This window comes from Carassius auratus, chromosome 42, assembly GCF_003368295.1.
Source record: "Carassius auratus strain Wakin chromosome 42, ASM336829v1, whole genome shotgun sequence".
Lineage (NCBI taxonomy): Eukaryota > Metazoa > Chordata > Actinopteri > Cypriniformes > Cyprinidae > Carassius > Carassius auratus.
The window spans coordinates 5567284-5591145 of NC_039284.1; the positions used below are offsets into that span (position 1 = coordinate 5567284).

The 23862-nt window shown below is 39.0% G+C and overlaps 1 protein-coding gene and 1 long non-coding RNA gene across 3 annotated transcripts in view; one reads left to right on the plus strand and one right to left on the minus strand.

Annotated features, from left to right (window-relative positions):
* The window catches only part of LOC113060473 (stAR-related lipid transfer protein 9-like), a 36920-nt gene that overhangs the window by 3031 nt on the left and 10027 nt on the right, over positions 1–23862 (minus strand). For both annotated transcript variants that reach the window (XM_026229406.1, XM_026229405.1), the window contains exons 4-28: positions 19117–19233; positions 18999–19031; positions 18804–18862; positions 18561–18673; positions 17672–17814; positions 17071–17138; positions 16810–16907; positions 16536–16736; positions 16353–16450; positions 16184–16261; positions 15147–15224; positions 11848–12027; positions 11187–11241; positions 10603–10728; positions 10378–10460; positions 9995–10056; positions 9497–9669; positions 8897–9368; positions 1526–8446; positions 1133–1306; positions 865–1048; positions 608–748; positions 426–519; positions 180–346; positions 33–97 (exon numbers count right to left, since the gene is read on the minus strand). In XM_026229406.1, the coding sequence (XP_026085191.1) occupies positions 33–97; positions 180–346; positions 426–519; positions 608–748; positions 865–1048; positions 1133–1306; positions 1526–8446; positions 8897–9368; positions 9497–9669; positions 9995–10056; positions 10378–10460; positions 10603–10728; positions 11187–11241; positions 11848–12027; positions 15147–15224; positions 16184–16261; positions 16353–16450; positions 16536–16736; positions 16810–16907; positions 17071–17138; positions 17672–17814; positions 18561–18673; positions 18804–18862; positions 18999–19031; positions 19117–19233 (9983 nt within the window). The remainder of the gene's footprint in view (positions 1–32; positions 98–179; positions 347–425; positions 520–607; positions 749–864; positions 1049–1132; positions 1307–1525; positions 8447–8896; positions 9369–9496; positions 9670–9994; positions 10057–10377; positions 10461–10602; positions 10729–11186; positions 11242–11847; positions 12028–15146; positions 15225–16183; positions 16262–16352; positions 16451–16535; positions 16737–16809; positions 16908–17070; positions 17139–17671; positions 17815–18560; positions 18674–18803; positions 18863–18998; positions 19032–19116; positions 19234–23862) is intronic.
* LOC113060477 (uncharacterized) lies at positions 12246–13116 on the plus strand. The gene is made up of 3 exons (XR_003278267.1): positions 12246–12638; positions 12838–12907; positions 12990–13116. It is a non-coding gene; the product is annotated as an uncharacterized LOC113060477 (long non-coding RNA).

Sequence of the window (23862 nt, forward strand, 5' to 3'; positions counted from 1 at the left end):
TTTACACATGCACAGAATGCAAATTAGCAAACCTCCACCCAGCAGCTGCCTTCCCAGCCAGTAGATTCCTCACATCACCACCAGAAGCCAAATATACCTAAAACAGACAAGCAAGTCCATGAAGCATTTCACATTGACATGCTCTTGCATATATTGAAACACGAGTTGCAGTAGCATACTTCTGTAATAGCACTGGCAAGAGTGCAGTCTGCGATATCGTGATATGAAGTTGATATAGACGAAGGAGAGCCAAAGGAAAGAGTGCGTTGTCGAGCAAAGGGAGGAGATGATGGAGTGGAGGAGGACTGGGGCTCATATCCAGTGGCAGATGTCTCCAGGCTGACATCTAAAGAGAAAAGGTGATCCAATTAATTAAGTGTATTCGATGCCCTCGAGTTTCTAATTGTTTATGAGTTATTGCTCACCCTGGACTGACAGCCATCTACGCTGGGATTTCGAAGTCTGCAACGGGATCACTGGAGGTTGAGTCTTTACACTGAATTCTGAGACTCCATTTACCTGAGGAATGGAGTGAAGAGCTTGAAAAACAGCATTGTAAATTAAAATAACATGGAAGCATGTTAAACTTTTTAGTGTGGTTCCTTGCCTGTATTAATGATGAGGTAATGTCTTTCAGTAAGGCAGCATTGCTGCTGTTGTACCCTGACGTGGGGCCTGAGTAAAGACTCAGGTTCGAACCACTACATAAAGTACTGTTACTAATGCGTGTGCGAAACTGCAGGTCATCCTACATGACACGGGAAAAAACGAATTATGAAACTAGGTTAAAACAGCAAAGGGCAGCAATCCTTGATCATTCTTTATTCTTACGAATAATATAAAAAATGATCAAGTGTCACTGACCTTCAATGCCTGCGAGAGAGCTTGCTGCTGTAGTCGTCTCTTTTCCTGTTCGGCCCTCCCACGGAGTCGGTCTCGTGCACGTGTTATCTCTACTCTTGCCTCCTCACGGGCTCGACTGTAGTCACGCAATAGATGCTCAATGTCAGATGGACACTGACCCTCCTTTCTTGGTGGATCAGGAACTCTGGGGGAGAACATCTGATTTAGTTAACAAAATTACAGAATAGACCCAAGTTTAACTTCTGTAAGTTTTAGTGCAGTTCCAAACCTGCTGGTTTCAACAATCTCTTGTCTGAGCTGCTGCAGTTCTGAAACTTTTTGATAGTGCTCCTCACAATTTATAGGGATCAGATGCTTACTGGGACTGAGGCTCCCAGCCCAACGACACATCTGGAGACGGGCTTCTCTGTCCTTCCTCAAACTTTCAATGCTCTTCCTATGCCTAGTGACAAAATATAATTCTGTTTAGAAGAACTTCTGAAAAGTAGGGTTGCTTTCACACTTGGTCCAATTGGTTGGATTGCACACAGTGAACCAAATTCTAATGACAATCAAACCTGGGTACACCCCAAAAGTGCTAGTGTGAAAGTACCCTAAATGTATTTCCAAAGAAAATTTTTTGTAATACATCAGTGAATATGTAATCACGGATTATACAGACCTGTTAAGGAGCTCCTGTTTGTTACAGGCTGAAGATGCCTCTTTAGAACCAGACTTGAGAAATTTCAGCAGAGTGTCTGTTTCCCCTTGGCCATAGTGCAGCTTGGCCTCTGCGAGCTCAATGGTCAGCTGATGAGGGCTCAGATCCATATGTACAGATGCTAAAACCCGTTGGCGTTCTTTCCTTAGCTTCTCAATTTCATGTGCTCTCCTGTCCATTTTCCATGATTGCTCTTGCCAGTAACTGGGGCTGAGCTTTGTGAAGTGCTGTCCAGTTGGTCTGTGTATTTTAAGTGCTGATGGTGTCTGATGATTGATGCCAGACCAGTTGGTGAATTTGTTGTGCATGGGCAGATCATCAGGGATCCACTGGTGTCCTTTGAGCATGCTGGTCTCTGCCAGAGGATTGATGCTGACCAGAACATCTGTGTTGCACTCGCTTGGCACCAGAGACAACACGTCATCTTCCTGCTGCTGCACAATACTTTGATTTGAATGATCCCAACTTTTTATTATATACTCAGACGATCTGCGACTCAACACATGAGGGGTTTCTAGGTTTTCCATTTTAGATTGTCTGATGTTATCTGAGAATGATGCAAGTTGGACACCGATGGTGCTGCTTGGAGAGGAGAGGGACATTTTTTGTGGCTGAGATGGGGGACGGTTAATAGTGGGTTTACTTACCCTCTCTTCAACTTCATGTGAGTATTCATTTCTCTCTTTGTTCACGCATTTGGTGCAGGGACAGATGCTGTTTGAGAAGTTGTCAGATCCACCTAAATTTGGACAAAGGTCACTCAGGTTTTCAAAGGTCACAGATGACGCTGATGTTGATGCTGTTCTTGCATTTTTACTGTGATGTACCTTATTTTCATGGTTGGACATTTTATGAGCTTCCAATGGCACATTGTTTACATTTGAGTACTGTTTCTCTTGTCCCTTGGTTTTGTGATTTGTTAAACTCTGCGTTTTTTTTAATTGTCTTGCAGCCTTCACGGTAAGAATAGGGGAGCAGGCACGATCCATGAGCAGAATTTGTTTATTAAAGCAATTCCTTAGGTCTACACTTCTGTGATAAGTCTGCTTCTCATTTTGTTTCATTTGAGAGTGTTTTGCTCCAAGATGGCTAGACAAAGACTTCTCTTTGAAGTATTCTACTGTGTTACCTTCAGATGCTTTTATAGAGGGGGAATCTTGATTTGGCACAACAGTCTCTAATGAAAGAACCTTCTGGGAGGGAATCAGAAACTTTGGACACTCAGTTATCTTTGAACCTTTGGGACGTATATCAGGCAGGCTTTTAATTATTTCAAAGGGCTGTTCACTTTCACTTTTATTCTTCAACTGGGACAGATTGCAAGTATCTGAACCAATCACTTTTACAATAACATTTACTTCATGGGCCATAGTATTCTTTGACACTGGAGCATCTTCTGTCTGGACCCCTATGTCCAAGGACGTTTGTGTAAAACAGTCTCTCTTTAATGTACTGCCAGAATGCACAGTTGAAACCTGAAAACAGTGTTTAAGATGGCCATATTTTGGTTGCTTTTCCCCAGTTCGCATGCCCTGTATGTTCCCAAGAAGATCAGAGGTGTTGACTATTATGTCAGAGAGATGTTCAGACAAGTTATGTAGACTTGCCCATGTGGTTAGGCCACAATTCCCTGTTTTAGATACTGGTGTCTGTGTGCTGCTTCTTTGGTGATGGCTCTTTCTTTTAAGGTTCTCATGAATCTCAATGGTTTGTGTGCCTTGATCGCACCTGCTTGGTCTCGGATGTTCTTGAGATTCATACTCAGAGGAGTAGACCAGCACTATTTCATCAACTTGACCTGAACTGTGGCGTAACTCCTCTGAGGGACCATCGTAAGAGTCGCATTTCAAAACTGTTAGAGTTTGCTTTTTTGAACCACTAGAGGAATAAGAAGCTGCCTTCAGCATAGGTTCAGAAGAAATCTGATCTCTAGAATATTCATTACTACTCAGTGTGCTAGATAGGCCTTTATGATTTACATAAGCGCTAAAATGGGAACTGAAAGTGGAGTCCTGAATATTTAGGCCATTGTCTACACTGCAGCACATTGTCATATTCTTGTTGGAACTATTGAGTGAAGAGTGTTTGCAGGATATATTGGAAGCACTTCCAACGGCCTGCTTTTTGAGGACTGCTGTGTTAACCCCCATTATAGTTTTTGAATGAATAAATGGGTTAAGATCACTTGAGGAAAAATGCATTGCAGAATCTGTTTTCTGTGGGAATGGCTGAGAATGGTCTTCCGCACAAGCTAAAATATCTTCAGAAAAAGCATTCTTCCTTAAATTAATATCTTTATTACCATTTGATTCAGTCATCTCTATCTTTTGCATTTCTTCTTTAGAACCATGATCTTGCTGACATGCGATTGTCTCAGCTTCGCTATGTATAGGAACTCCAAACACAGAGGATGGCATACCAGTGATAGGCGTCTGGGTGTATCTCTGTCCTGATTGTTCTACTAATGATCCTGGACTAATTGTTGAAGGTGAAGAAATGCTTTGTTCGTCAAGTGGTGGACTTTTGTATTTGCCAAGAGCATTTTGAATGGTAGGAAGCAGGTTTGCTTGAGAAGCAGGTTTGGTACGAGACACATGACCTTTAGTTGTTGTACTCTCATCCGAAGATAGATCAGGTGTAGAATCAGTGGATGAACTTGGAGGTGCTATAAAGTGGGCTTTTCTGCATCGCTTTTGGTTTCCTTTCCATCTTTCATCATTACCATTGCCAACAAGGTGTTTTGTAGCTTCTGCAGCTGTGACATGTTTTGTAGCTTCACATCTGTTATTATTATCTTCATTTCTATTTTGACTGCATTGAGTCTGTTTTGCATTGTGATATACCTCAGATTTATCAGGCTCTTTTCTTAGCCTTGACTGGTGATTTGTAGTTTTTTTCACTTGATTTTTCAGTGGCGGGTTATTAAAACTTTGCGTTCCTTTGATGCTGCCATCATTATACTGAGATGTTACCTCCATTTGATTACTTGTGTAGATTGACTGATTTTCTGATTGTGGATCCTTGTCGATATTTACAGTATCACAAGTTTTAAACAACTTGTGCATTTGTTTTCTTTGTGGTGCCTGGCTTAAATCTGAAAGAGTGGCATCTTTTCTTAAATCTTCAGAGTAACCGTTGTGTATGTGCTCCACAGGTCTTTCTTTGTTTTCATCACTAATGATAGTAGCATTTGCAAAGGAATGTTTAGCACAAGTTTTATCTTGGCCTACACAACCATTATGTTTCTCAAGGTTTCCTGGACCAAATTCATAAAATGCAAGATTGCTTGAAGGCCAGGCTTTAGGACTAGGGTAATTGCCATACACTGTTGAGTGGTCATGATCAATACTTGATAGTGAAGAGTTATATGAACATATCTTTTTATTTTGGGCCTCCATGGTTTGCTGACACACATCTTCAGAGTGTACATTTGAGACAGTATGTTTCACTGTTGCTTCGCTGGACAATGATACCTGAGGAATGCTCCAATTACTGGACTTTACTGGAGTCGAGACCTTCACGGGATTCAAAAGTCCATCATTCAAAAGTCTTGAATGTCCATGCGTTAGTGGTTTATCATCAAAATTTAGCATTTCCATAGAGGCCAGTTCACTTTCATTTCGTTCTGGTTTGTTGTCGACCACCTGTGCGTTCTGGTGCATGCACTGATTCACTTTCTGAACTTTCTCCAACCCATCTGTTAGCTTAAGAGATAAGGTATCTTGTGCATACATGCAGGGAAGCAGTGGTTTTAATACTGTGGCTCTACCCCCCTCCAAACCCCTTTCACTGATCCAATCTTTCCTTTGAACCGGGTTTGAAGCATCAACGTAATCCTTTCTTAGCTTGGTACAGACAATAATGTTCTCTCTTGACGTATTCATATCAATAATAGTTTCTTTGACACACGACAACACTGATTCACTTGTTTTTATTTTATCTGCGCTCTGTTCTTCTATTGTGCAGTATAGTACAGATTCCATGTTATCACTGACATATCCACATTTTGGATTCTCTTGTTTAAATTTCTTATCTTTCTTCCTTACAGCATGATCTTCTGTGGCACTGGAGTTTGAGACTGCCTGATCCCTCATAGTCAAAGAATGTCTTAATTCTGTTTGTGAATCACTGTTCTCCAAGCTTACAGTAGAGTTGTCTATGTTAATCTCTGATTTTGACATACATGAGAAAGTCTGGGAACTATTATTTTTGCCATATCCAGCCCGAATACTTTTGTTATCAAATTCATGTTTGTTTGTTTTTAACTTAAAATCCTCCAGTTTTTCTAAAGAAGTCTTTTCTTTCTTTGTGTTTGACTCTTGCTCTTCACTATAGTCTTCTCTTAGAGATGTCATAAAATGTTCTTTCACCACCTCTGATATTTTGTCATTAATTGCTGAGTCGCTCATTTGAAAATATCGGTTAATGGCCTCTCTCTCCATAATCTGGCATGCATCTTTTCTATCCTCTTTACTGTTGTCAATAATGTTTTCGATCTCTGAACTCCTCAAGGATTTCAGGCTAGTATAATTTGTTTGTGTCAGCCCACTATTGCATACACTGCTGTCATTTCTAAAAGTATTCATGTGATCTTTGCTGATTAAAGTCTTGTGATCATTCCTGGCTAATGGTGCATTTTTTATATTTTTGTCTTCTAGCTCTTGATCAGAATTTTCCATCGAATCAGCTGTTAAAAGTGCTGTCTCAGTGTCTGATACATCTTCATTGCTTTTCTTTGGAAGATTCGTATTTCCCACAAAGCCTGCGTGAGAGTCTTTAGTTTTATGTGTTCCAGTGAGTTCCCCATTCCCAAAGTGTTCACTATCTTTGCCAAAACTATTAACTACTACATCATGCTTCTCTGATTGTTTTATTGTCAATACATAATCTTTGGTATCTGTTGTAAAATCCATTTCTGTGCACTGTCGTGTATAGAAATACTTATTTTCTTCATCACAGTGTCCAGTGATTGTGCCATTGTCGGTGCTAGCATTGCTGTGCGATTCATTTATAATCTGCACTGCTTTAGAGTTCTTAACCTCTGGATCTCCGGAGTTATCGCATGTTGAAACCTGATAACCCATTGTCAGGTTTAAGTTTGACTTCAGAAAACAATCTGCAGGGTGTATTGGATATGATGTTGGGTCCTCTCTAACATGTGGACCTTCCCTACTAGAGTTAACTGGGAAGCAAGTGGTACTCGCTGAGATCTCACAATCTTTGGAACACCAGTTGATCAGCAATGCTTTAGTAAAACTGGGATTCAGTGGTTCGTTGTCAGTGGTTGGTTTATTTGGATGTGCTACCGCATCCGAACTGGTATCTGTTGAATCACAGACTGTCTGAGTTGTACATGGTTTGGCACTGGTATTACGTTCCTTAAAATCCATATCTTGTCCTGGGATAAAACTGAGATCATTCTCTAGCAACAGGGTATTTTCAAAGGATGTGCTGTTTTGTTCTTTAAGTGTTGTATTTTCATCCTGAGTGTAGTCAGAACGAGGTGAGCTCTGGCTTTCTAAGATATTCATGTTGTTCGACAGATCCAGACTAGTAGAGCTTTGGCATCTACTGCTCTCTAAAAGTGTGCGTGGATCCTGTTTGAGCAAGTGTCCTGAAGCCATGATGATTCTAGGACTGTCTGCTGCATCAGTAGATGACCAAGCATCAGTAAGAGCAAGTGGATTCCCTGTCTCTCTGATACTTGCACCGCTACAGGGGCTAGATTTAGACGCTAGACAAGAGAAGTGAGAAGGCCCTTTAGCCATGTCTGGGCCGTTCTCAGTTTTCGACTTCCAACTGCCGTTAAAGCTCCAGAAAACCTCTGTAGGTACATCTTTGGATATTCTCATCCCCTCTTTACTGCCGACTGCCTGAGAGCTGCATGCAGCTTGTACTGTAGGGGTAGTTAAGAGGCTTGGAACTTTTTTAAACCTCAGAACTGGTCTGGCAGTCAAATGCTTCCCGCTGCTCTCCATAACAAGAGAATCCTGAGACATGTGACTGTCTTCACTCTCAGCGTCACTGGAATCACGTTCCTCCTGCTGAAGTTGCTTAGCCAGAGCTGTAGCATTAGCTGATGACAGTGAATCCAATGAGAAGATACTATCACAATCTGAAGATCTGTTGGGATCCTCCCAACCACCATGCTCCACCCAACGAGCTGGATCTTTTTGCACTGCAACCCATGGCTCGGTGCTCGTTAGAACTTCTGCACTATGCCAGTGTCTCTGTTGCTTATATTTTAGTGAGTTAAGCTGCTCCAAACTTTCATAAGACACCGTCGACCTGATAGGGCACTTTTCCTGTTTTCTCTCAAAGTCTTTCAGAGTCTTGGTTTTGTTTGATTTCTCATTTAGCTGACTTGTTGCTTTCTTCACAGATTTCACACTTCTATGTCCACGTGAGCCTGGTGGTGGCTTGCGGAAAACTTTCGCCAAAGCAGTTTTGATCCCAAAGCCAACGGAGTGGAAAAAAACCTTGCGGATGGTTTCTAAACCTTTATTTCCACCTTGAGATAATGTCTTTGTTCCCTTCACAGGACTCTTCTGTTTTATTATTGGTAATACTTTTCTAGTGGATTTGGTGTTTGAATCCAGACAATTCTTGTCTTGGTCACTTGTGCTTTTCTTGGCTATCACCCTTGAGGAAGTTTTTAAATTTGTAGCTTCAGCTGAACTTGCATCTTTTATGGGACTTTTGACGCTATCTGAAAAACTGGCCCAACTTGAGGATCCTTGGTCATATCTTGAGGGCATTGTATTGGAACGTCTTCTAATCTTTTGATCTTGGAGACATTCATCAGATTCCCATTTAGTGGCACGAGCAAAGCAAGCTAGAGATGTTGTAAACTCAGAAGATATATTCCTTTTGAGGAACTGGCTGTTGGAGAAAAATATATATGTATTTGTTCATATTGTACTATGTAATCTTAACATGAATGACACCTTATTCAGTAAGATTTACTACATTCTTTAGATCAGGTAAACTCAAAAACATGCACAGTGGGTCTCATTCGCAAAAAGCTGCATTATTTTATTCAAATTCACATACAAGGGAGAACATCTCATGAAAAAAATGTCTACTTAACACATATATATGTATTGTACACACTTGGATTTGTTCTTAACTTTGTTCTAATGTTAATAAATCTGAAGTATTATAAGTGGCTTTCCACACAACCCTTTCTTTAGAGCATTTATTCAATTTCAGCAAACATATGACGTTCTCTATGGATAAGCTTTCGCCTGAGAGCATGAGCAGCAAAATCCAAATTAGTGTGTACGCATGGTTAGTGAATGAGTTAGTTATTTGTATGTTTTTTTTACCCACCTGAAAATAGGAGTGTGCTGGGGGTACAGTCGGGACAGCAGATCAGCAGAAAATGAATGCCTTCTTAAAGTCATGGGACGTTCCCTGGACTTTGAGAGGTGGCCCACGTCTGGAGATGAGGTTTCATCACCCCTTTGTAGAAGCTCACTTTCTAGCCTCTGCAGCTCTCGCTTCACCTCCAACAGATGGCGCTTTCGTGCAATCTTCTCCAGTTGGTAATGTAACCTTTTACGGCGCACGTGATTCTCAGCTCTGCGCAATGCATGGTGCTTCAGCAGTTCCTCCTGCACTACAATTTTCCAGTCACCCATTAAAGCTGATGGTGGGACTCTTTCAGCACTGCCTTCTTCCTCAGTCATCTGACTTGATAAACCACTATGAAGAATAAGATCTGTCTGAACCCCTGACTCCAATGTTCCCTTTTCCCTGTGGGCTTCAAACCGTTGCTTTTCTTGCAAGATCCACTGCTTGGCTGTAGATGCACAAGAAACAAGTTTAGAGGTACGTAAGGCTTTATAACTGAATTGGACAATTTGATAGGAAAATGTCTTATTGTCAGGTATCCAATACTCATTTGAGTGGTTTTTTTTTTGTACTCACTTTCAGTGTGCTGCTGTCGGAGCCGTGCCTGCTCTCTTTCCAGATCTCTCTCCGCTCTTTTCTGCTCCATCTGAATCTCCTCTCGTAGACACTCTATGTACCACTGCTTCTCCTCTAGTCGCTGTCTGGGAGCTGTCCCATTGTCGTTCTCATGACAATCTGCTCCTGCAACCCTGAGCACACAACAAATGCAAACTCATACTCTGAGGATGATGCACTAGCCAACCAGAAATATGACCACTTCTGCAAAATTAGAAGAAGAAGAAGAAAATAATATAAATAAAATCAATAATGAATTACAGTAACACAGAAAATAAACTAATATTCTTCCGTCCATCATTTATTTTGTTGTGTGCATATACTATAGTAACACAAGGTAAACTATAACAATTTTCTCCAGAGGGTTCATTATCAGTTCAACATTTAGAAACACCATGACCTTGTACAATGTATCTATGGTCTGAAATTGTATTGCTCCTGAATGAACAAAACATTTACCTGATGTCGGAACCGGGTGAGTTGAGCTCTGCAGAGTTGTAGACCAGACCTCCATCACTGATCTGCACAGAAAAAAAATAAATAAATAATAATAATCAGGCCTATTCAAGCAAATCTAATTTTTTTTACATTGTGTTTATAAGATAAGAGAATAAATCTGGTATGTATCGATGTTTAATCATCATGTTTAATGAGTAAATGTTACCATTTGTAATTTTGAGGTGAATTAACCCTTTAAAAATACACTAAATAAACTGTCTGAATGCCTTAGTACTAGATGCAAAATATCAAAACAAGTGGCATTCACAAACAAATGATGCAACTCATTTTTCCTGAACTAAAGGTTATTTTGGTTGATTTACAGTGCAAAGCAAAGACTGTACCCGTCTTCTCTCCCTCAGAACAGCTGCCTCTGCAGGGTGGTTGAACCTGAACTTATGGAGTCCTGCTAAGGTAATCACTGCACCTTAGGAGAATAGAGACACAACAGTACATCAGGATACTCCCAATATCCACAAACGTAAATACATAATTTAATTTTGCTTATTTATTTTTTTTTGCTTACATGAAATGAGTAAAGTGGCTTGTTTTCTGCACATTGCATTTACCTTGTGCAAGTCTGCAAGGCTCCTTGATCTCTCTTTCATTGACCATGCAGATGTTCCCCGAAACTGGCTTCAGAGTCACCACCCCGTTCTTATTCTCAATCTCACAGGTGGAACCTTCTGGCAAGACTGAGGGGTTGTGGTGTAAGTAAATAACTGCGGTCCACTTAATACAAATACATTACCAAACAGGCCTTTAACATACTGGTGTTAACACACATCTCTAATTTATATACATTATGCTACAATCGAGACTGGCCGCTTATAATTTTTTTTCCAGAAGATTTTAGTAAGCTCATTTGCAGGAGCATGATTATAAACACAACAAGGCTGTGGAAGCAGACTAGCAAGTAGATGAGTTTCGCTCTTTGGCATGAGGTTGTGTTAACCACAGAACTTATTTCAGGCATTTAACCAAACACCCATTTAAAAAACCCATTGATTTTGGGACGCTGGAACTTGACGTGCTAAAATTGCTCATGCGTTTCTGAGTTTAGGTGATCCCTGCAAGCACTCTATTTAATGCTGTTAGTACAGGATGTAAAAGGACCATAGTACTCAAAGATGCTAAGATGAATAGGAGATACCTATGTGAGGCTCTTTCAGATTGTCATCCTGAGGCCCGATTCTTGTCACCCCTTCCTGTAGCAACAAAATAAAACAAACATTAATAGGAGTCAATGTGAGGATTTAGTATATGCCACTTTCCAGAACAAAACATTTTCTTCTTCCATGTCTTATTTTTATCACTTATACACCTCAAAGTCAAGCAAGGGATTTGTCTACTGTTTATGAAGGATAAAATGCTTGCTTATATAAGCCCGGACACATGGGCACACAATCACTCCCAGATGGATTTAGCTTTTAAAGCAAGAAAACTGCTTAAATTGCACAGCCGTGGGCTTTTATGGGCTTTCGGAACTAACCTCTTTGCACAAATTTACGTAAAGACCACTGAGTAACTGTTCCTGCACATTCACAAAAGTACGAAAGAGGAAAGTGAAAAGAAGAGGGGGGAATGTCTAGACCAAATGACCAAAGCTCTGGGCTGTTTTACCTTCTCAAGAGTTTTGTACACAGAACAAGAGTAGAAAAGACAAGTACGAGAAATGAAGGGAGAATCTATTGGAGGGAAAAGAGAAAGAATCGTTGGTTAATGACCCGAAAGAGAGAGAAGAATAGCTGAAAGCTATATGCATGTGACAGGAAAAAGCAATGCATTGCATATAATTAGCTGAATAATTCTACCTGAAGGTGGTAGATGGTGACCCCTGTGCTGAGGACGTCTGGCTCTAGAGCGATGAGGTGGGGCAAGAGCGAGTGAATGAGAACTCCTGCTCGGTCCTGGTTAATGTCCACACTGTAGCGCTCCAACAGGCCTCGCTTGTCACACCAACTCTCAGACCAGTCTTTAGTCAGCTGCTCCACCTGCAGAGGAAACACGAGCAGCTGAAAATTAGCCGGTGAAAAGTTAACTGTGAATACAAAAACAGAAGAAAAACAGAATTCTGTAGAAAACAAAAGGAGTCATCATAAGGAGACAGTAAAATGAGAAATCATACACTACACTTTAAGAGAAATGCTCATAATAGTACACTACCGTTCAGAAGTCTGGGGTCGGTATTTTTTTTTATTTCAATTTAAAGGGCACCTATTATGCCCCTTTTTACAAGATATAATAATGGTCTTGGGTGTCCCCAGAATGTATTTGTGAAGTTTCAGCACAAAATACCCCACAGTTAATTTATTATAACCATTTGAAAATGTCATTTTTGGGGCCTGTTTTAAAAAGAGCTGTTTTGGTGTGTACCACCTTAAATATAAATGAGCTGCATATCCCCGCCCTGCCTTTGGATGAGGGCGTAACTGGCACACCTATTACAATGAGCGATCGGTAGAAGCAGAATGGCTGAGAGTGGGAGACCCGCTGTTTTGTATGGCATTCAGCCGTATATGTTTGAACCGGAATCAGACCCAGATGATGAAGAGACTCCGGCAGAAGAAACACAAATGAGAATGGAGCAGGACGTCTCTGAATGGTTGTTTGATACATTTATGTACTTATATTTTAATCGCGTCCCCTTTGCAATTATGGATGTGCAACGCGCACTGTGATAACGTTCGGGCAATTTTTTTAAACTACAAACACAAATACTGTGATAACGTTTGCTAAGTACAAACGAAATTATATTAATGCGAGGGAACGATTGCGTCATGTTGACATTACTTGTCGTACAGGTGTTTATGTGGCAAATGTGAGAAGATGGCTACAGAACCAGAAAATATATGCTGCAGGGAGATAGAACAGGTATTAATTTATTTACATTTGTAATTGTTGCAAAAAATAATATGTGACATAAAACTGTCATACGCTATTTGTTGTATCAAAGGTTACAAGACGGATGCAACAACTTCAAGTCACTCCATCATGTATGGTAGACCATCCCGGAATGGATCCAGTTTGTTTAAATGGGTTTTCGTTACAAAACGCTTTTAACATTTACAGGTCTGACTATGGTCCCCTGCGACTTCGTGGAGTACAACAGTGAGTGTTAATGATTAGCACATTTAAGAAAAAATGTCAATTTCTTCTAAATATTACAAATGTTTTTATGAATTTTTGATGAATTAATTTTTAGTCTAATATTTTCCCGGGTTATAAGGAAATTATAGTGAAAACAAAACATATTATAGCTTTAAATAATTTCACAACAACTTGCATATACATTTTTTTTATTTACATTATGTATAAAGACACTGAACTGTACAAATAAGTTTAGAAATTAAATAATTTTAATAAAAGGACATTCCTCCAAAAAAAAAATTGAACCATGATCAATTAAATATCAAATATTTCAACTCCAGACAACAAATGATAGATATTTGAAAGAAAAAAAACACAGAAAAATTCATGAACCCTGTTTTGAGAACGTGGCTATGTGTGTGTGCCTTAGTCGTTACAGATTTTTAGCTTATCGGTTTGAAGCGTCCTCATTGACAGTTGTGTACCAACACTGCATAGCTTTGATGTTTCTGTCTGCACGCCAATATCCCTCGTTGTACAGCTTCGTGTCGATGTGCTGGCCTTTGTATAAACATAGCAATTTTGATGTCTTGTCTTTACAGAAAACATACACGGTTTTTAATACAATATCTTTAAAAAATTATATACGTGTGGATACACACTTTACAAACAAGGTTTACATTATATACACAGTCAGATTTTCTATGACGACGACAACAACTTTAGACGCATTTGTTATTGAACTGGCTGACATCGACTGAAATGACTATTTTCTAAAAAAACATGAAATACACTTACTTCTTCTGAAGGTGACGTTGCATCGCGAACAGTAGGCAACGATCCAGACTTGAGGATTAACTTTGAAGCAAGACCTGCTTTGAATTGACCCTCGTTCTCAAAACAGTCAGTCAAAAAATGATTCGCGCAAACATAAACGTATTTTGGAATTTTGAGTGGCGCCTTTCCTTCATAAATAAAATCCATCCACTGCGTTTTCAGTGGCTCTGATGTCGGAAGTAAGTGAAAACTACTATGTTCATTATTACATCCCACAACAGAACACTTATGTTTCTTAGGAGACATTACCGGCTGTCGTTGAAACAATGGAGGATGGTGTACAGATCACGGAGGGCGGGCTCTATGCCAAAACCAGATTGTCAATCAAACCACGTTGGTGGGGCTTAGCTCAATTCTACGTCACAGTGAGAGCAGTCTTAGAACAGGGCGGTTTTGAGACAGTGCTCATGAATTATTGAGATTGTAAAAAAAACACTAGGTGGATTTTTATCATTCTAGGGTGGTTTTGCTCACACACTGCCAACACACATGTATGGTCAAACACCATGTAAAAGTGAATTTTGCATAATAGGTGCCCTTTAACACTTTTATTGAATGACACAAAAGATTCCAATTTCAAATGCTGTTCTTGTAAACTTTTTACTCATCAAAGAATTCTGACAAAAATACTAAGCAGCATATTAGAATGATTCCTGAAGGATCATGTGACACTTAAGACAAGTAATGGCTGCTGAAAATTCAGCTTTGCCATTAAAGAAATCCACTACTATACATTTTCAAATGTGTCTTAATTACGAATTACGAATTATGAGAATGAAGTCTTAATTATGAGAATCATAATAGTCGCAATGTGTAGTATGTCACAATTGCAGATGCATGATATAAAGTTGCATTTATATTAAATTATGTTGCTATTGTAAGATAAAGAGCAAAAATGTAAAGATTTACAGTCACGTTGTAAGATATGAAGTCAAAATAACAAGAAAGCTGCAACTGCAAGATATGAGCAAGTATGAGCATTTGCAATCATGATATATAAAGTCACATTTCAAGATATAAAATGCAGCCTTGGTGAGCATAAAGTACTTTTTTCCAAAAAAATAAAAATAAATAAATAAATCTTATCTGCTTAAAATGTTAAATCAGCAGTGTACATAAATAAGAGCTCGTACTATTTCATAATTAATATCAGACTCCAGTGTTTCAAGTAGGTGAACTAACTAACCTTCAGTTCATTCTGTAGGACTATTTCAGACAAGCTGCCTTCTCTCTCATCACTGAGCGATGGACTGGGGTTCCTCTGCTGTGAATGGAAAAGATAATTATCAGTCAGCACAGATTTTAACTTATAAAAAATGTGGAAATCAATAGCCTCGAAACACCATATCCTAACCAAGCACCTCACAGGTGTCCATTACATTTTAAAGGGGTCATATGATGCGATTTCAAGTTTTCCTTTCTCTCTGGAGTTTTACAAGCGGGTTCATGAATAGATAAGATCCCTAAAGTTGCAAAGACTAAAGTATCAAACCCAAAGAGTAATTCTATTTAAAAGTTAACACTTGCCCACACCTCGTTTAAACAGGCTCCCACGTGTCTATGTCACTGTGTGGGATGATTAGCATAACACCACCCAAATGTTCATGCAAAGAAAGAAAGCGTAGCTTTGATTCTTGCTGTATTCTAATCTATTGTTACTGCCACCGTCGTTGCCATGTTGTGGAGATGCTGTGTGTTTTCCGTAACATTTCCGTCACACGTTTCCGTCACACGCTTGAGGTATTCGGCCAATCTACAGCTGGCCAATCACAGCACACCTCGCTTTTCAGAACAATGAACTTTGTAAAAATCAATGCATTTCAGAAAGGCGGGCATAGAGGAGAAACAATAATGTAAAGTTTGTGGAAAATATTGTTTTTTTTTTACCTTTTAACGGCATAAACACATTTCATTGCACCAAATCCACAAAATAATGTTTTTTTTTTTTTTTTGCATCGTCATATGACCCCTTTAATCCTAACCAGCTGCAACAGTAAGTGGCAAAAGACAACAAGACTTGGTTTCTGTTACTGTTGATGGTGCAAAGTAGTCCTGCCCACATAGAAATCTCATTTGTTAAATTCAATCTGCATATAGCTCATTAGCAAACTTCAGATATATGTTTCTAAATGGCTTGTAATGTTGGTGCAATTACTTCACAGTGACACTCAAAATGACTGTGAGTGTTGCAGTTAGTCAGGTCGAGCTGTTAAAGTCTGATACCATTTTAAAACTCAGCAGCATGCTTTTCAGACGATCAATTTCCTCTCGCAGTTCTCTGATCAACCTCACATTGGCGTCCTACGGTAAAACAGGAGGTTTGGTCTTAGTTTCATAAACATCATTTTCCGTTAATGTTGGTGCAGCAAGTTCTACAGACATTTAGACGCACCTCATTGACTCTTGGCTTGTTGACGATGTTCCTGGCGTGAGCTGCATAGCGGAGGGTGCTTAGAGTCTCATTGTAGCTACTGCTGGATGGTGAGACAGCTGGAGGAAAATGAATATCTGAATCAATTCCACTAGCGCCGAAACCAATGCAACAAACAGCAAATCTTCACTCTGAATTACTTACTTGCAATCATGATGGTTTTGGAGTTGCCGCCCAGACTGTCTTTGAGTAGCCAGGTGAGGACAGAGTCCCTGTAGGGAATGAAGCACTGTCTGCGCCCGCTGCTCGACAGAGAGCTGGACTGGCTCCCCACAGTGCTCCCTTCACCCTCACTGAGCACACTGTTAATGCTCTGACTGCTGCTGAACATCTGAGAGTTTTGGGCTAGAAAAACAAAGCAATGTGACATCAAAAAATATAAGAGAGGATAATAAGAGTACAGAAGATCAGTGCCTACCAAGAGCGGAGATGACGATGCCAAGGGTGACAAGAGATTTGTTGATGTTGGCGCCTTCTGTTATTCTGTCTCTGCTGTATTGAGGGTCAGCTCGTTCACTGTCACAGCACAAAGAGTGATATTTCAAGTCAAGTTAGCCCTTCACTGTTCACCATTATGTGACCAACCATTAGAGGACAACTTGGCCATATATCATTGTATCATGTCGGTGATTCTAAACTAGGAGGAGACTTTGGTTTAAGCTCAGACAAAGACACTAACCTGCCAGCCAGGTCCACCAAGTTGATCTTGCTCACTATTTCTGAAGGAAGGTTATTTTCTAGAATAGCCTATAAAAAGAAAACACTATTTTATCAAGAATATACTCTACCGTTCAAAAGTTTGGGGCTGGTAAGTATATTTTAATGTTTTTGAAAGAAGTCTTGAAAGAAGACAGTTAAAACGGTAATATTGTAAAATATCACTACAATTTAAAACAGTTGGTTTCCATTTTAAAAGGTCATTTGTTCCTGTGATGGATATAAACATTTCTTATTATTATCTATGTTGAAAACATGAAGCTGTAATTCTTTTTTCAGGACTCTTGCATACATAAAAAGTTCAAAAGAACAGGATTTATTAGAAACAGAGATCTTTGTAACATTATAAATGTTTGCTATTATTTTTCAGTCGATTTATTCCATCCTTACTGAATAAAAGCATTAACCTACTGACCCCAAACTGTACAAAAACAGTATTGTAAAGGTGATCTCATTATATTTTTGGCACATGGATAATAAAGGAAAATATCTAGTGTGACTAGCAGCCATTTAGTTACATGATGACAGATTTTCAGATGCTGTTAACTGAGTGAGATTCAAACCTGTGTGTATTGAATGGTAAAGATGGCATGGGATCGACTGCTAGCGTCATGGACGTGTGTAGCGGCTGTGATGCGGTTAGCAATGCCTTCCTCAAGAAGATCCACTGCTTGTTTGTAGTCAGTCACTACATGCTGAGAAAGACCTATGATAAACACATAATAGATTCATCCTCCTTTCCACGATTTGAGTCACAGACACTCTCTTCCTGCTAGAGATTTGAAACGTCCTTGTAAAAGGAACAAAATCAGGAAGAGATGATGCTAAATCATCTTTCAGTATGTAAAGTGGCCTGTGGTGCTAAAACATTTAATAATTGGTCTTTTAGAGTGTAATTGGGCCTGAATTTGGTTCCAGTCGTCCACACTGTGACCACAACTTTCCAAGCAAAAAGTTTACATGAAACATTTAGTTGTTAGGTCTTAAGTTATATGATGTATTTTAGTATGTGGACACTTTCTGGTTGTCCAACTGGTTGTTAATCCTGTCAGGAATTAACAAAATGGTTCAAAATAATTGAAAAGACTAGAAAAGGTGTATGTTTCTTTATTTAGTGCAAACCAAAAAAGTGTCCAAATACTTTTTGAGGTCACTGTGTTGACGTGGGAGAAAAACGTTTCGATCAATACACAGTGCCTCTCTACTCAGCTTCTAGCAGCCACGTGGAAGTGAGCATGAGGTCACTTCCTTTGCTGCACTGGGCTTTCTCTTAATACACACAATGACTGGATGTTGGACAAAAAGAGAGAGAGAGAGCAAAAGAAAGAGGAGGAGCAGATACAGTCATGCATAAATGGTATAACACTCATGTTTCCATTAGTACTGCTTACACAAGGTTACTTTCTACAACAAATCGGCATGAAGGCCATTTGAAGTTTTGTGAACGCTCACCCTGCACATAGGGCCCCTTCTCTGGGTGTTCTCGAACCCTCAGGGGTGCTGGCTTCTTCTGCTCCGCACCTCTCAGCAGATCACGCACACGCTCATTATAGATCTCTAAAAAACTGAGAGCGAAAACAAGGTTGTGATTAGCTTTTGCTAACAGACATACTTCTTGCTTCATTCAAAGCACAGGCCTTGCTGATTCTGTTGCGAAAGAGTGAAAGAAAAAGGAACGGAAGGTTTCCATCTCACCTTATTTCAACTCTACAGCTCTGTCCATCTGCAGATTCATCTCCAGACCTAAAAAGACCCTTTAATAAATAGCAAAAGAAAGTGAGATTTATTTAGTGAGAACATATTGGACAAAATGAAACGTGTCAGGGAGCTGGTAAAGAAATATCATTATTACATGAACAGCTCACCCAAAAATAAATGCCAGTGACTTACTTGACAGATCCTTGGTGTCAGTCCAACGGAGTCCTGCACAGATAAAGAGGACACATAATATTTAGGTTGGAATAATGCTTGATCAATGACTTTATCTCAGACATGTACTGTTACTCACTGGAGTTCCCATCATGGTGTATGTTTTCCCTGAGCCCGTCTGTCCATATGCAAATAGACACACGTTATACCCCTCCGAAGCTCCAGACAGGACACACACACCCAGGTCCTGAAACACCTAGAGGAGAAGAAAAAGAAATCCAAAATTGTATCCAAAATTATTTTGGAGGGCTGACACAGTAAAGTTTAATTAGCGTTTCCAATATTTTAAAAACAGTATTTTCACTGCGTAACTGCGTAGATGGGTAATAAAAGAGGCATTGTAGATCTCAAAGAGAAAGCATGTACATGTACACACTATCATAATATTTTACAGCTAACACATGGGAAACAAAGCTAAATCTAAAGCTATAAGACTGGCCTCTAAATGGCACTGTAATGTATTCTTCTAGCAGCCTTGCCCTCATGCCAAATATTAAAGGAGGTATTTATAGCAAAAAACAACAACAACAGGTTAATGCCCAACCGCCAAATATTTGTTTTTCACACACCTTTGTCTATCTTCACGAACTTTCAAAAGCATTACAAAAACTAAACCCATAAAAAGACAACTTTTCTTAAAGTTTACTACAGGTGTGGGAAAGAGAAAAAGTAATTTGACCTTCATGTCCATTGAAAACCCACTGAGTCAGCAAAACAAGAGACCCTCTCGGGGTATTGTAACCCAGGTGTGTATTTGGCTGAGATGTGAAGAGTCCTGGGGCTGTAGCGGTCTCTGTGTAGGGTGTGAGTAGAGGCTAATTGGGATGCTGTCTGCAGGGAGAGCGGATCAGCATCTAGCAGCCACTTCTGTTTGACTCACTCTTATAAGTCTGAGCTCTGAGCTTCTTCAGCTCTTAACTCACTCTCCACTCAACTCCACTCACATAAGATGCTTTTCAGTGTCACAGTACATTCTTTTAATTTGCTCTCCCTGTCACCACTGGACTTCGCTAAAAACAACAACAACAACAAAAAAGATTCACTTCAATTTAAAAACATTTAGGAGCACCATCAAAAATGCTTACCTTTTTAGAGAAGGTAACATTAATATGCCACAATGTAACATGGCATCTGAAAACTTTTGTCAGTTATGATATTATCAATTATGACAGAATTCAGCAACATAGGGAGGGTCATGACAAAGGACATTACTTTCTAACATAACAAACTTTATATTTTCAGTTAATTTGACAGAGTGCAAAAACTACATAACCTAGATAAAAAAAAACAGCATAACCTCAGTTAAACTTTTTTCACATTGTAAATATTAATACACAAAAACAATGTTTTTCAAAAATGCTCGGTCTCTAAAGTGTCATTCTTTCCGTGCTTGATTGGTAGACTGAAAGCAAGCAGTTTAAAAACAAAATATCTTTCCACTTCAGCTGTCAGACTGCCGTTTTTATAGAAACCACTTAATATGACCATGCAACAAAACAAAACAACAACAATAACAATAATAATAATAATAATAATAATAATAATAATATAATATTATCAGAATTTTTCTTTATTAAAATTAATAAATATACAAATAAATATACAAATATACAAATATTAACAACAACAATAATAATCAGCATCATCAGCTTCAGCGAAAAAATTATATTAAGTCACCCCATGATTATTTCTGATCAAATAAATGCAGTCTTGGTGAGCAGAAGAGGCTTCTTTCAAAAACATTTTAAAAAATACAATTACCATCCCCAAAACTTTTGAATGGTAGTCTATGTAACATAAGTAATAAATAATATATATATATTTTAATATAAACAATCTAAATCAACAATGAAAAATACTGAATTGAAAATCTACACAATGAAAGTGGATGGTGACGATAACTATAAATGCATCATTTTATGGTAACAGAGCAGCTTAGACATTGTGCTAAATATCTCCTTTTGTGTGCCATGAGGAGAATGCACATTCACATTTGTTTTATAGAAACCACTCAATATAACCAAACAACAACAACAATAATAATAATACAATTTTTTTCTTTATAAATATAGTACTACTAGTAACAACAACAATTTTGATCATCATTATCATCAAAACTTTAGCCAAAATGGAATTAAATGGCCTCTATGTTTATGTTTGTGCATGTAATTATGAATGTGCGCATGTGTATAGCCATAGGAAACCTTGGACAAAAGCATCTGATGTTTGCTTTCCTCCTTTTCCCTCCTCATACCACAAACAAAAGCAAATGGACTTCTGGTCACAATGCAAGAAAAAAGCTGATTCTGGACAGGAAGTTGTCCAGAAGCTAAGTGCTTCGTGTAACATGATCCCAAAGACCCCTTTGAGGAGAGGCTCGGTCAGGGAGGGCCAAATCCAAAAGTGGGGCAGTGGAAAGGAAGCTGATGTCTTTCAATAACAAACAACGCTATTGTGGGTTCTGTCTTTGAGTTTAAATGCCATAGTCAATGACGTAATAAAAGATAGGCTGAAGCAGGATGCTTCAGGACAAATTATGCAAGCAGAAAAGAGCGACAGATAGGAAAGGAGAAGAGAAACTCAATTCAGAAACTGTTCGTGCGTCATCCTCCCACATTAAAGTCTTAAGGCCTGTAATCAGGGTGTGAAGCGCTACAGCAGGGAGAGGCACTTTAATGTGGCTTTCTTAATAGCCTCCTCCTTGTTTCTTGTGAGATCTCATGGGGGCGCCAACTGAAGCCCATCCAGGCCACACACTAATACATCAGTTCCTCTTCCATGTACAGTACAGGGACAAAAATGGAGATGGACAGTATTGCTTTAAAATAAATAAACACTTTATTCAATTGATCAAAAGCAACAGTAAAAATAGCTAGGCTTGGTGATAGTTTCATGTTATGATTCTGAGATCCTGGTTCTAGCTGCTTGCAACTCAATGAAAAGCAGAGTTAAAGTGGTGGTGGAGGAGACTGTGGGAGAGAGAGAAAGACACAGAGCTGATTGGCAGAGGTTCAACTCGCTTCTCGTTTGTCATACTTTCACAGACATTATGTGGATCAAATCTGAAAAAGGGAGGGAAAGAGGTCAGGGGATTCTGAGGGCTACACAGAAACAGCCTACAGAGGAAAAAGAAGCAAAAGAACGAGAGAGAGAGTGAGAGAAATAAAAATAGAGAGAGAGAGAGAGAGAGATTGGACATGACTTCCAGGAACCCAACTGTTGCTGTAATTAATAGAGCCAATGGGAGGCTAAACTACAGAAAGAAAAAAAAAAACCTACAGGATATAAAAAAAGAGACCAGTGAAAACCAGTTGAGTTTTTCCCCAATCTTTTCCTCCTGCTCTAATAAAAGTTGCCCCATCACAACTGTTCGTATTAGAGTAAATGACTTTCACAGTCTACAGCACAATTTAAAGTCCGTATGGGGAGGTACATATACTAAATGTTTGGGTTCTGTACGATTTTTTATTTAATTTTGTAATGTTATTTAACAATAGTTTAATAACTATTAGTTATTTATTATAAAAATAAAAAAAAATGTTATGTCTTATGCTCACCGAGGCTGCATTCATTTGATACAAAGTAAAACATAATATTGTGAAATGGTTTCTATTTGAATATATTTTGAAATGTAATTTTTGTGATGTTAAATAATTACTCCAGTCTTCAGTCACATGATCCTTCAGAAATCATTCTAATATGCTGATTTGCTACTCAAGAAACATTACATTTTAAAATGTAGGGGCAGCTGTGGCCTATTGAGAGTTAGACTAGTTTCCAGAAGGTCGCTGGTTCGAGTCTCAGTGCTGGCAGGAGTTGTCCATGGTGGGGAGTGAATAAACAGCACTCTCTTCCTCCCTCAAAACCCATGTCTGAAGTGCCCTTGAACAAGGTACTGATCCCTCAGTTGCTCCCCAGGCGCTGGATACATAGCTGCCCACTGCTCCGGTAGTGTGTTCACTTCTCACTGCTGTGTGTGTGCACACCTGGATGTGTTAAATACAGAGCACCAATTCCGAGTATGGGTTACCATGCTTGGCAAAATCTCATGACTTTCACTTTATTTCCCCTTTTGTATGCTGCTTAATAATAATGATTTTCTTTCAGGAATCTTTGATGAATATAAAGTTCAAAAGAACATTATAAATGCATTTATACTTGCTGAATAAAAGTATTAAATAACATGTGTTCATCGGTGCGTCATTGAAAATAATTGGTCAGTCAGTGTGAAAAGACATTTTGTGGAGATTTTCTTCATGCCACTGACACAGAAACCCAGAAATACCAAGAGTATAATAAAGTCATGCACTGTATCCAAAAGAAAAAGAGGGAGGGAGAGAGAGAGAGAGTGATAAAGAGAAAGAGGGAGGGCAAAAAACACAAAGCTGTCTTCATTTGAAAAAGAAAACCAGCATTGTGCTCCAGCTCTGGACCAATGACGTCCTCTCAGCACAATCTGTTAAAAATCACTTACTAAAGCAGCTGTGCTGAGAGGGGCTGCAGCTAGAAGCCTTCATCTACTGTACATTCTCATCTTTAATTTAAAGGATCATGAAACCCCAAAACACATTTTTTGAGATGGGAGCAAATATGTACTGGATGCACATCACTAAAAAAACTAAAGGCGCTCACAAATGTTATCAATAAGTGGAAATTTGGTTATTTTTGCCTTTTTTCTGAGCAATTTCATCTTTAATAATGGTTTTTGAAATAGTAACATTTATGGGAGTGCACTGATGAGGATTTTTTCCCTCATGAGGAAGGATTCACTTATTATTGTTTTTAAAAATTACTTTGAAACCTTTTTTACTCAGAAAATGTTAGT